The 12,495-nt window shown below is 38.6% G+C and overlaps 1 protein-coding gene across 1 annotated transcript in view; it reads left to right on the top strand.

The window, feature by feature from the left end:
- nrp2b (neuropilin 2b) overlaps nt 1-12,495 on the top strand; it is a 67,871-nt gene that overhangs the window by 24,512 nt on the left and 30,864 nt on the right. The window contains exons 5-7 of the mRNA XM_016287305.1: nt 473-628; nt 908-1,077; nt 4,860-5,015. Of these exons, the coding sequence (XP_016142791.1) occupies nt 473-628; nt 908-1,077; nt 4,860-5,015 (482 nt within the window). The remainder of the gene's footprint in view (nt 1-472; nt 629-907; nt 1,078-4,859; nt 5,016-12,495) is intronic.

The raw sequence follows: 12,495 nt of genomic DNA, 5'->3' as shown, positions 1-12,495 counted from the left end.
CCCTGATCAAAGTAGTATACAATAGTCACCTGATTTGATCATCAACACCATCAAAGGCGAGAGAGAGAGTTATTTCAAGCTCCTGTTCGAGAGCACTTGCGGTATTAAAGCCCTTTCCTCTCCAAAAGAGAAGAAAATCAATGTACTTGATTGATATGAGGCTATTTCACCCATCCGGGACTCTGTGTGTGTGTGTGTGTGTGTGTGTGTGTGTGTGTGTGTGCGTCAGGATGGAGGATGGATTCATTACTGTGAGACAGCAGCCTCTCTACAGCATTACAACCTGACCAAACTAAATCACATACATTTGTTGACAGATAAACGTCCCAGAATTCAGAGAGGTGATGTTGTATAGGTTGTAGGCACATAAACAGAATAACCAGCCTTATCTTATGAGTGGCCAGCTGCAGCAAAATGAGACCCGTTCACATCCCAGCACTGAGAAACAATTTCCTACATTTGTGTTTTGCAGTGGGACCTCTGATTGGGCGGCACTGTGGTACCAAAATCCCCTCTGAAATACAGTCATCCACTGGTATCCTCTCTCTGTCCTTTCATACGGATATGGCCGTGGCCAAAGATGGATTCTCTGCTCGCTACAACATGACTTTCAAGGAGGTCAATGACAGTAAGTCATGTTTTTTTCTTTTAGCTTCGAAACTGAACTGTTGGTCCATCTACCAATACAAAAATGTAGTTGAAACTAAATGGAACCTACTTAAGTTTTTTTACATAAACTGAACAAACCCATTCAATATGATTGAATAAAATTAATCGATTCAATAAAATGATTCAGATTACAAAGTTAGTAGCAGCCCTGCTTTTAGTTACTCTTCAACACTGCTGTTTATTTGCGTGTCTGTCTTTTATCTCAGATTTAATGTAAGAAAAACTCTGTGTTCCTTAGATTTCCACTGCAGTAATGCTCTTGGCATGGAGTCAAACAAGATCAGCGATGACCAGATCTCTGCATCATCCTCCTTCTATGATGGCCGATGGTCCCCAAGACAGGCTCGACTTAACTTTGAAGATAACGCTTGGACGCCCAATGAGGACAGCAACAAAGAATTCATCCAGGTGAGGTTTCCTCTCTCTCACTTGCGTGTCTACAAGTTCCCATCTTTCTCAACTTGCTTACAATGCATTTTGGAATCTCAAAAGTCTTGTGAACAGACATATGGATTTGAGATTTCTGGTTCTGACAGGAAGTCGGCTGGGTTAGGTACTACACCAGGCCTTCAGAATGAGCCTCATTACTTTTGGTGTTACTTTAAGTGGTGTGTCGTATTTGATGTCAGGTGTTGTGTTAACACCTGACATCACTCCCTCGCTCTCAGGGTCCACGGCCCAGGCATCCATCTTGACAAACAGCTGTCATAAATGCCAACATGCCCGAGGACCATACTTCATCCAGACGCCTCGGCTCTGTTGTGTGTGTGTTCAGAAGTTTGTTCTGTTTTAGGTGTGTACATGCAGCTGAGATCCGTGTATCATTGATATTCGTTGATTTATCCAGGGTTTCAGGGTAACTTAACTGATGAAGTTACCTTAAATGAATGCTGTGGGCACAATACGAGTTAAGATCTGTTGTTGAAAGCATCTGTGGCATAATGTTGTTTACAGTGGAAAATAATTTAGACTTTTACTATATTTTATTTTAATTTACTTTTCTATTTTGTTTTATTTTTGTGTGTGTGCGCATTTTTGTGACATATGAGGACACAAATTTGTATAATGACATGGGTATGACATAGGGGTGACCGTGATTTGACCAAGTACAACATGTTCCTGGATCAACATCCTTGTTGATCCTGGAACAACATTCCTATCAACCAATCAGAATTGAGGGATAACTTTTCAGGAAATATCTGTTTTAGGCTTACGATCAGGGTTAGGTGCTTCTGCACCCTTGTTAATCAGCTATCATTTCACACTGATTTTAGGAATAAATTATGGTTAGGGTTAGGTTTAGGGGTGGGGATTGTGTTTAGTCTATATTTTTGGACAGTAATGTTGATCCAGGATCAACAAAAGATATTGATCCAGGAACATGTCTTGCTTGGCGACCATGACATAGGTATTACAAGGAGAAGGTGACTTATGAGGACACTACCCCATGTCCCCATTTTTCAAAACACTTATAAATCATACAGAGTGAGTTTTTTTTAGAAAGTAAAAATGCCCAAAGTTTCCTGTAAGGGGTAGGGTTAGGTGTAGGGTTGCTGTAGGGCAATAGCACATACAGTTTGTACAATATAAAAACCATTACACCTATGGAATGTCCCCACAATTCACAAAAACAAACATGTGTGTGTGTGTGTGCGTGTGCATGCATGTGTGCATGTGTGCGTGCGTGTGTGAGTGAGTGAGTTTATTAAAGCAAAAATAATTATTGCAGTTAGGCAATGATTAAGTTGGAACCGGTTGTTAAAAGCAGTTTCAAAATAATTATTTTCTTTTCTTTTCTTTTCTTTTCTTTTCTTTAATTTTATTTAATTTTATTTTATTTTATTTTATTTTATTTTATTTTATTTTATTGGTTAGGTGTAGGGTTGCTGTAGGGCAATAGCACATACAGTTTGTACAATATAAAAACCATTACACCTATGGAATGTCCCCACAATTCACAAAAACAAGCGTGTGTGTGTGTGTGTGCGTGTGCATGCATGTGTGCATGTGTGCGTGCGTGTGTGAGTGAGTGAGTTTATTAAAGCAAAAATAATTATTGCAGTTAGGCAATGATTAAGTTGGAACCGGTTGTTAAAAACAGTTTCAAAATAATTCTTTTCTTTTCTTTTCTTTTCTTTTCTTTAATTTTATTTAATTTTATTTAATTTAATTTTATTTAATTTTATTTAATTTTATTTAATTTTATTTTATTTTATTTTATTTTATTTTATTTTATTTTATTTTATTTTATTTCTCCAGTATGGCACTTGCAAATTAGGGCTAACTGTTAAAAACATACTGTTTCAAAATAATGTCCAAAAAAGGGCCGTACTGTATTATGAAGGAATCTAATTTCAGTGAATTTATTTGTTATGTTTTATTTTATTCATTTATTTTTTTTTTGTTTAGTTTTTTTATTTCATTTATTTAAGCAAAAATAATGGTAAATACAGTAGGGCACTTACAAATTGGTGCCATTATATTATTTTATTTTATTTTCAGATCACCTTTGCAAAATAATTTTTTTCTGCTCAGTATTATGACCATGTAAATCTTTTTTTTTTTTTACTGAGAAAAGAGACAAAATTATCTTCTGTGGTAATCAACATTATTCCACAGATGCTGATGATAGCGTTTAACTTGTATTGAACCCATAACATCTCTTTAACATCTCATCAGATCTTCTCTTATGCTCTTTTCTCATTGTTTCTCTCCCTCTCTCTTTATTACTATTCATCAGGGACTCATTCTCAGACGTGGTAGGCTACATCTTTCTCTCTCTCTCTCTCTCTCTTCCTGGTCTCTGGGCGCATGCAGGGTTTGATGATGCACAGCCCGCTCTGATGGTAACAGCCACTTGATTGATGAGGGTCCTTTCCTTGGAATAAATAGTTAGCAGCAATCCTGGGTTCTATTGATTTTTTTGTCTAGGTGTGTTTCTCTGTGGCCCTAAGCAGCTTTACAGAAGGTTCTAGGTGTGTGTGTGTGCGCACGCTCATATCTGTGTGTGAAAGCCACACCTGTCTCTCTGACAGATAACAAACACTGCAGTTTTCCTGCTCATGTTCGGATGACATCCCGCTGAGCAGAGAGAGCCGAGGATCATGGGTAACAGCTCTCCTCTAGGACGGGAGCTGAATGCCTGATTAAGGAGCTCACTGCGGTAGAGGCGGAGGGGCAGAGAGGCGGCTCTCACACCGCAATCATCATCATCATCATCATCGTTGCAGGGGGGGGTCCGGAGCGCAAGGGAGGGTGATAATCTGTGTGGAGAGAGGGAGAGTTGAATGAAGGTGGTTAGTATCGATCAGAGCTCAGGTGATTGATCTTAAGGCTCTGATAACACCTTCGCTGCCGCCCGTGATCTGCAGGGAGGGGATGCCTCATATTCCCACAGCTCTATCCATCTTTCAGCTCTTCCCTCTATCTCATTCCTCTCACATCCCTCTCTCATCTCTCCTTCTGCTTCTTTATTATCTCACTCTCTCATCATCCTGATTTTAGTTGGCTTGCTAAGGAAACTAAGATTCAATATAAAAGTAAATTAAAGTAATATAACTGGAAATTCAAACACTAAAATAATACATGTTCATGGCTCCAAAACAAACTGAAATGAAGTAAAAAATAGTAACAAATTAATTTTAGTTTGGTTTTCAATTGTACACAGTATGTTGTAACACTAGACAGCCCTGAGAAATGTAATATTTAAAATGATTTAAATGTTTATTTCGTTTTAGTATAATTCAATGTAATAAAATATATCCTGAAGCAATATCAAAAATCTATGCAAAAATATTTAAACTTAAATATTAACTGAAATTATTAATAAAAAACACACACTAAAAATTCAAAAATATAAAAAAAAAACTAGGCTGATATTTACGACTAGGGCTTTGTTCAAATCTCTTATCCAAAGCAATAAACATTTTAGTGCATGACATTTGTCAAATTTGCGAATTTGTCTGTCCACACTAGCAATGAAACTGTGATGTGACATTATCACAACCAATCTGAAGATATTTGAAAGTTAATATACTTTAATGTGGACCATGATTTTGGGTAGATGGGGCTACCCAGCACAGGAAACAGAAAACCAAGCAGTCGACAAAATACCCTGGCATAATTAATTACAACAAAAACCCTTATAACAGCACAGATTTAATTAAATTTTTCCATTTTTTTTTCCTTAGGTGGACCTGCACTTCCTGAAGGTCCTGACAGGCATCGCCACCCAGGGTGCAGTCTCTAAAGAGACACACAAGTCCTACTTCGTCACCACTTTCAAGCTGGAGGTCAGCACTAATGGAGAAGACTGGATGATCTACCGCTACGGCAAGAACCACAAGGTACGATCACGTGGGAACGGCACCTGTGAGAAATAAAGCACTCAGTTGTTCTGTTTTCCTGTGTTGGTTATAGAGATGAAGTAATGTGCATGTGAGACTCGGAGAACCAGAAAAGAACTGAAAAGGTGATAGTATAGTTTCTACCCAGTTTCTGTGATGGGTTAGTTAAGTTGCTGGTTCTATTAGCTTAACTAATAAGAAAGACCAATCTAAGATCTTAATGCCAATTTAAGATGCTCCTTTTAGATGTCCAGGCTGATGGGAGAAACTAGACAGGACTCCGTTATTAGAAACCGAGTGAACATGCTCGAGTGGAAAGAAAATGGAAGAGAACGGAGAGAGTTGAAAAAAGTGGAAAGGCCTATGTAAAACTAATCATCTCTAATCTTCATTTATTAACAAATCCTCTGGAAATCCTTTATGGAGTTGATTGCTAGACAGGGGAACATGTGAAAGCTCTGATGTTAGCGTAATGATTTTGGAAGAAGCTGTAAAAAACTTCAGCCGCCACTGAGAATAACCTGCCGGATACGACCTCGGCCACCACCAAATGGCATTTGGGTCTTTAGCCCCGGACCCCCTGCTGGAATAGCCTCTGGCTTTAATCTTCCAGAAAATCTCAGAGCTCTGTCCTCCTTTAATGTGCTCGTGTTTTTGCGGCTTTGCATTCAGTTCAGCTAAGCTTTGTTAAGAAGTCTGGCTGTGTCGGAATGGGTGATTCACGCCTTATGGGAGGCGTGACTGGTCAGTGTCCATTTAGAAATGGTACTATTAAGTAATGTTCTGTTTATTCATATGCCTGGAAGGAATATATTTCAATGTCTGCAGCTATCTAGCAAGATTCCTCAGTCCTGCAGATGAAAAGCATTCAGTCATGACTTTTTTTAATATCGCCTATATAGATTAACAGGAAATAGGGAAAAAAAATAAAATTTGCAATACTGTAAACAGTTTTGTATGTGAGCGTCATGTAAATGGATTTCGAGTCAGGCAGGTTATTATTTTTCAGGGCTGTGTGGTGATGGTTTGGGTTGATAGCACCACATCGGGCTCTCATCGGTCTCGAATAATGATGGTGGAGGTGTGTGTGTCCCTGGTCCAGAGGACACTGACAGATTGTGTGTGTGTGTACGGACAAACAGCAAGAGCTGCTGAGGAAGATCACTGTAGGCTGGTGGCTGATTGTAAGTGTGTGTGGTGTAAGTGTGATATCAGCAGAGCTGGGCTTAATTTCTTCTCAAACTGCCTCAGCTGCTGTGGCGGGTTTTCAGTTCACTACTAGATTACCTGCAGCACACTCATTCAGTCACTGTTAAATCAGATCTGATAAGATCTCACACAGACACACACACAGCTGTGCTCCAAAGCCTTCTTGTGTGCTGCGTATATAGGAAGCTAGAGTATAAAGCAGCATCCTAACTGAAATGTAACCTTATAAGTGACATTACCTGATAGCTGATTTGGAACACTCTACACAGCAAAACTCATTTAAAGATTCAAATAGACAAATAGATATAATCATATTGATGCGGTTACCACTAATATACTAATGAGGATAACATATGCCATTTTAATTGGCTTGAACAATTTTTGAGACCTTTATTGTTCAGTATTTGAGACTTATCAGTATTCAGTATACAAGTTCAGCGTAAAATTACTTAAAGGGTTAGTTCACCCAAAAATGAAAATTCTGTCATTAATTACTCACCTTCATGTCATTCCAAACTTGTAAGACCTTCATTCATCTTCGGAACACAAATTAAGATATTTTTGATGAAATCTGAGAGCTTTCTGACCCTGCATAGACAGCAACACAACTGACATGTTCAAGGTCCAGAAAGGTAGTAAGGACATCGTTAAAATAGTCATCAGTGGTTCAACCGTAATTTTTGAACGTTGTAGTTGCGATGAACGAAGGTCTTACAGGTTTGGAATGACATGAGGGTGAGTAATTAATGACAGAATTTTCATTTTTGGATGAACTATCACTTTAAATACATTTATAAGACATTAATATTAATATAAAACCCTCATTAAAATATATTTTCAAATTTGAATATTGTAATAATATATCACTAATTTTTCTTTTTGTACTGCTTTTTTGATCAAATAAATGTAGCCTTGTTAAGCATAAGAAACTTCTGGGCAAGGATGCAGAGTGTTGCCATAGAATTTGACCAAAAAAGGCAGCATATTTATGCTAGTTCATACCTACTGAAACAGTACCTACTTAAAATAGTGTTTAGCTCTTTTGGAACAGAACTACAAATTCCCTTCCCTTTTACTGGAAACCCAGCACACAGAAACACATGCATATATACAGCCAATCCCACGACTGTGTCGTTTCCACACACTCCCTCCCGAGACTTTATCTGATAAAGCCATCAAAGTAATGACAGAACAATTTATGCTATTTTCACAAACATACTGTTTCAAATTGCAAGGAGGTCAAAAGGCCTCAATTCCATTTCCACTGGTGGGAAAAATAAGTGAGTCCCTTATGTAAGGTCCCACACCTGCTCTTAAGGTCAACGTGACCGTTTAAAGCAGACTTGTCATTGACAGAGATCATTATGAAGGTCTGGTAAATTCCTTGCTTGTTTAACAATACCATCAAGGGGGGGTTATATAGAGAGAGAGAGCATATGGTATGTGTGTTAACGTGTAAAATCCTAAGGCGAAGCAACAGAGAGCGCTGTCATGGGAGATGACATCAGCTCGGACTTCAAAACAGCAGCCAGATAGATCCGTCCATCTCTGTGCATTCCTCTGCTTCACATAGAGCGCGTGGATAATGGAAGACCGCTGCCAGATCCCGGGAGGACTCCTCTGTTCTTTGGGAGTGTACTGCTGAGGGTTTAACCTTTAGTGATGTCACAGACTAGAGAATAGATGCTCTTTGAGTCGAGTTGTCTGCATAAAGCACAGCCAGAGTGTGTGATGGTGGAATGTGTGAAAACCGTTTCACACATACTCGAACAAAAATGCACAGTTTCCTGTCTTTAGTGGGGTCGTGCAAATATGGTTTTCATTCACTGTGACAAATGGTGGTTTTAGAGGAAACATTTACACCTCTGAGGGTCATAAAACATATCGTCTGTTCTTCCAATTACAGTGTGTACCGATTCCAAGTTGATTTAAAGCGGCAGTGTGTCATTTTTTTTGTTGCTAGTTTCACCAAAATAGAAGCAGAATTGCAAAAATGATGCATGTTTGAGAAACTTGTCTGGAAGTATTCCCACATCTGCTGGTTTCCTTGAAAAGACAGTAGGATTTTTCCATTGGCTTTTGGCTTATTGCTAACAAGAAGCTTTATAGGTTTAGTTTACCAAGATAATGCAATCACCTGAAGTAAAAAGCTAATGTTAGGGTATAAGCAATACCACAGTTGCACAACTTCCTCACCAACACTAAGCTTCTGACAATCTTTCAGTTTTTATTTAAAATCTACAAGTTGGGAAGTTTAAGTTAGAATAGTCTGCAAGAGCACAAGTATAAACACTATATATAAGACTGTGAATATGGACTATTGAGTATACTAGTGCTAGTGTACTAGTGACTTTTCCTATTCGTTGCAATGATTTTCCCAAGACAAGTCAAAGGTAATGTATGTTATTTCTTTGTATAAAACATGAAAAGCCTTTGAGCTTGTCTCAACTATGAGCATGTCACCCTTGTTTCAGCCCAAAAACCCATAAAAAGTAACAATGATGATGGAACCTGAAGTGCAAAAATACATTTTTGGCAGATTTTTGGACTCATTCCTGCAGCACTTGATTGATCAAACAAAAAGGAATCCTTCTACAAGTTGCTTACTTATTTTAAATTTCCAGAATTTTTTTCAGAAACACAGTGGGAAGGTAAAGCAAGAGGGAGGGCTTCCACATTCAAATCCCTCCAACTCAATCTCACATGCAGACTGGGATTTAAGAGGAACGCAGGAACCAAATCAACATTTTTCATTGTTTTGTTTTCTCCAACGAACAGGATTTAGTTTGTCAGCCATTGTAATCCAAAAGATGAGCTTCCACACTAAATAAGCTTTATAGAGGGAGTTTTGTGTTTTATATTTACAACATGTAGAATTGCACTCTTGAAGTTTTTTATTAAAATTTTGTCAGAAAGTATTTAGTAGTATTTAAAATTCATGACACATCACATGCCCTACTAAACAATAAACACCTGCTTTCTGTCATATGGCAATCAGTGAATGGCAGCAACACACCAAATTTGGCCACAGTGTTCAGGTATACCCCTCATTGCTGTGCCACCAGCAGACTATCAGTCAAAACCCTCCTTGACAGCAGAGCACACAGCCAAGGGCCGCCAGGGGCCCAAAGCCAACACACAGCCTCCGAACTGACGAAGGAAAAACTGACACATCAAGTTATACTTCATCTTAAGCTCTTCTGAACTTTCTAATTCCTCTATAATTATTCTACATGCAGTTTTTATGACCTCATATTAATCGAGAGGCTACATGGAATATTTGTACTTATAAAATCATTTGTCACAGAACTATTTCTGTTTGTCTCTCTCCATGTTTCTCCTCCTCTGAGGCTGAGCATGCACTGGCCTGCAGCCAACTGGAGCCCGACTGCTCTGTCAACATCTTTATCTGGGCCGTGGAGGTGTGGGAGAGAGCAGGAGAAGGGCAGAGAGAGTAATGACTCGAGCAGAGCTGTAAACGCTGACCACATTTCCCAGCGGCCCCATCAGTCTGAGGGGAAAAAAAACGCATGGCAGCGAGCCAATGCAAAGCAGCGAGAGATGGAGGGAACGAATGACAAAAAGACAGACAGGCAGAAAGATGGACAGAGCAGGGAACGTGGCACCTCTTTCATCTCCCATGACCCTGTTGTGGCCATGTGGCTTTTCGTAACCCAGCCCAAGCAGTCAGGCATTGTGGGAGAGAGTGTCCACTCTTTTGTGACCACAAATTCTCTCTTCTCTCTCTTTATTATATTAACACTGACAACGTCTCACAGGAGGCATGTGTGTGTGTGTCCTCACACTTTAACCTCATAGAGAGTTCTCTTTGGGGGATTTTTATTATTTAAGTAGACTGCCCTAGTGCCAGACATTTGAATAATTCAGACTCATTTTTTGGGGACTCCTCACCAGGAACCTGCCCTGCTGGCCATCACTGAGCACCCATTTCATCTCATGAATATTCCCTCACACATACACGTTTTCCTGTGCTGATGAATTTCCAAGGAGTTCATCCAATATAACTACTCCTGGACTGTCGGACGTGATTTTTCAATAATTCATATAACAGTTAATCTACAGCCACCCTCATTGATCTGTCTGTGTGTGTGTCTAGACAGACCAGCAGCACTGCGGCCGTTTGCGCTGTCAACAAATTCCTGTTTTTCCACAAGTATCTGGCATGGATTGGATCTTTTTGCATATGTATAAACAAAAACACACATGAGATCTTGCATGACTTGAATCTAAACACTCCTTAACGTCTTTATCAACCTTTTTTATTGTTTGGTGTCAAACCTGGTGCTCAATAAGAAGAATCATGGCCTGTAGTTCCATGTGAGCTGTAAGAGTCTTCCTCATAGTCTTGCAGCCTGTTTTATTTATTAATGAGTTGTATACAAAGCCTAATGCTCTTAAAGTTTGGCTGAATATCTGTGCAGCTCATTGAATTTTACAAATGAACATGATTAATTGTGCGATATATAGTAATAGTGCAGGGCAGACCAGTTTTTACTGTAAATGTGTGAATATAAACACAGTCGGTTATCCCAAAGTGAATATAAACAATCAGGACAGAAAAAAAACAGATATGTGTGAAAATATAGTAATATATGTATATATATGTAATTTTGGGAATGTATTTCTGGAAAATTTCTGAACATTGTGGGTCCTTCCCAGTGTGTAAGTTAATAATGTTTAAATCATTATTTATCCTTTCATCTGCCAATAAGACTACTCTTAACTTTGCTTAACAAGTTTTGCCATGTTTAAATACCCTCCGTATAAAAGTATAGCAGATTTTTACACAAGAATCTGAAAACGTATGCTTGTATCTAACACCAGATACACTCAGACCCCCACTCACATATAAAACATCATCACCTGAGACAGACAACACATACATGATCCCCCCACAGACAGCATGCTAGGAAACACTAGCAGCCATGCCTGAGGGAACGTGATATAACGTACTCAAATGCATGATTCATGGTCATAATTTAGCATAAACCTTCCAATGACGTCTGTGTCCATTTGTTATGTCTCTGACTACGGACCCACATGCACACGCAGAGAGTACATCAATCAAAGATTATGTCTAGACTGCATCAGGTGCGGACTTACCCATTAGGCAAAGGTAGGCGACCGCCTTGGGCCCCCAAAAGCCAAGGGCCCCCTAAAACGCTTTTCATATAGGATATGCACATTAAGTGCTGACACGCGAACGCTTGCTGTTTACGGTGTTTATTACCACAACAACCGTCCGAGTCCGTGGCGCCTGCAGGTGTAGCTGTACACACTGTGAGTACCATGAGCGCTCAGACTGATCTGAGATTTGCCCCGCAAACATTTCAGCAGTTATCATATGCCTGAGTGTCCCGTATTTCTGTCGACGGAACCCATGCCGTTAATTATGAATTTATCAGTCTTTTGCATGCCAAAGTCAATTTCTGCATAGAAATATTACGCCAAATAGAAGCAGAAAATCATGCTATACGCACTTTCATGAGATCGGGTTAGCCTACAACAATGAATTTGTTGGCTATTTTACAAATGGGAATACAACGAATTCATGACAATGTTTACATTCAAGCTACCCGTAAAATGTATAGTGAAAAGTACTTTAAAAGCGTCTGGAATGCAATAAAGTAATTTTAAAGCTGTTTTTTTAAAGCATTTGCTGCATGGATAAAAAATATAAATAATTAACATATCATAATACCAAAATTGCGTTGCAGCAAATCCTTTAAATTTTAAGGTATTCAGAAGAGAGCAACATAAAAATCAGAAAAAGCAGCTATACAATTGTAGGACAAAGTTTTACATATATGCCATTATAATTAGTGTTTTATTTTTTAACTGTACGGAATTATAAAATAAAACGCAAATTATAATCGGTTCCTTCCATCATCATTTCATTATAGTGATGAAAAAATTACTGGCCATCTCCTAATTGGATGTCCCTTTAGAGAGAAATGCAGGGATTACATAATGAATGATTATTTATGGGGTCTATTTTCAATTTGAATTATTTAGTAATTTAAAGCTTTCTATATATTTTGATCATGTCTGAGTTTAGGTTCATCATTGTGAAGCGCTCCTGTTCAAGACCGAGACGGCAGAAAGCGTTTGTTTTCTTTATTTTATAAAAGCACAACGTTTTGTTGATATTGCGAGTGCACACAAATAAAACTAGACCCTTTACAGTTTAGAAAGATGTATTACTCTTATGAGCAAAAATGACTGCGTATTTTAAGTTGTTTCCACTGTT

The sequence above is a fragment of the Sinocyclocheilus grahami genome, unplaced genomic scaffold, assembly GCF_001515645.1.
Source record: "Sinocyclocheilus grahami isolate Dianchi unplaced genomic scaffold, SAMN03320097.WGS_v1.1 scaffold220.1, whole genome shotgun sequence".
NCBI classification, from domain to species: domain Eukaryota; kingdom Metazoa; phylum Chordata; class Actinopteri; order Cypriniformes; family Cyprinidae; genus Sinocyclocheilus; species Sinocyclocheilus grahami.
Note: the sequence above shows the minus strand (reverse complement) of the source record. Positions and strands in the feature narration are given on the sequence as shown.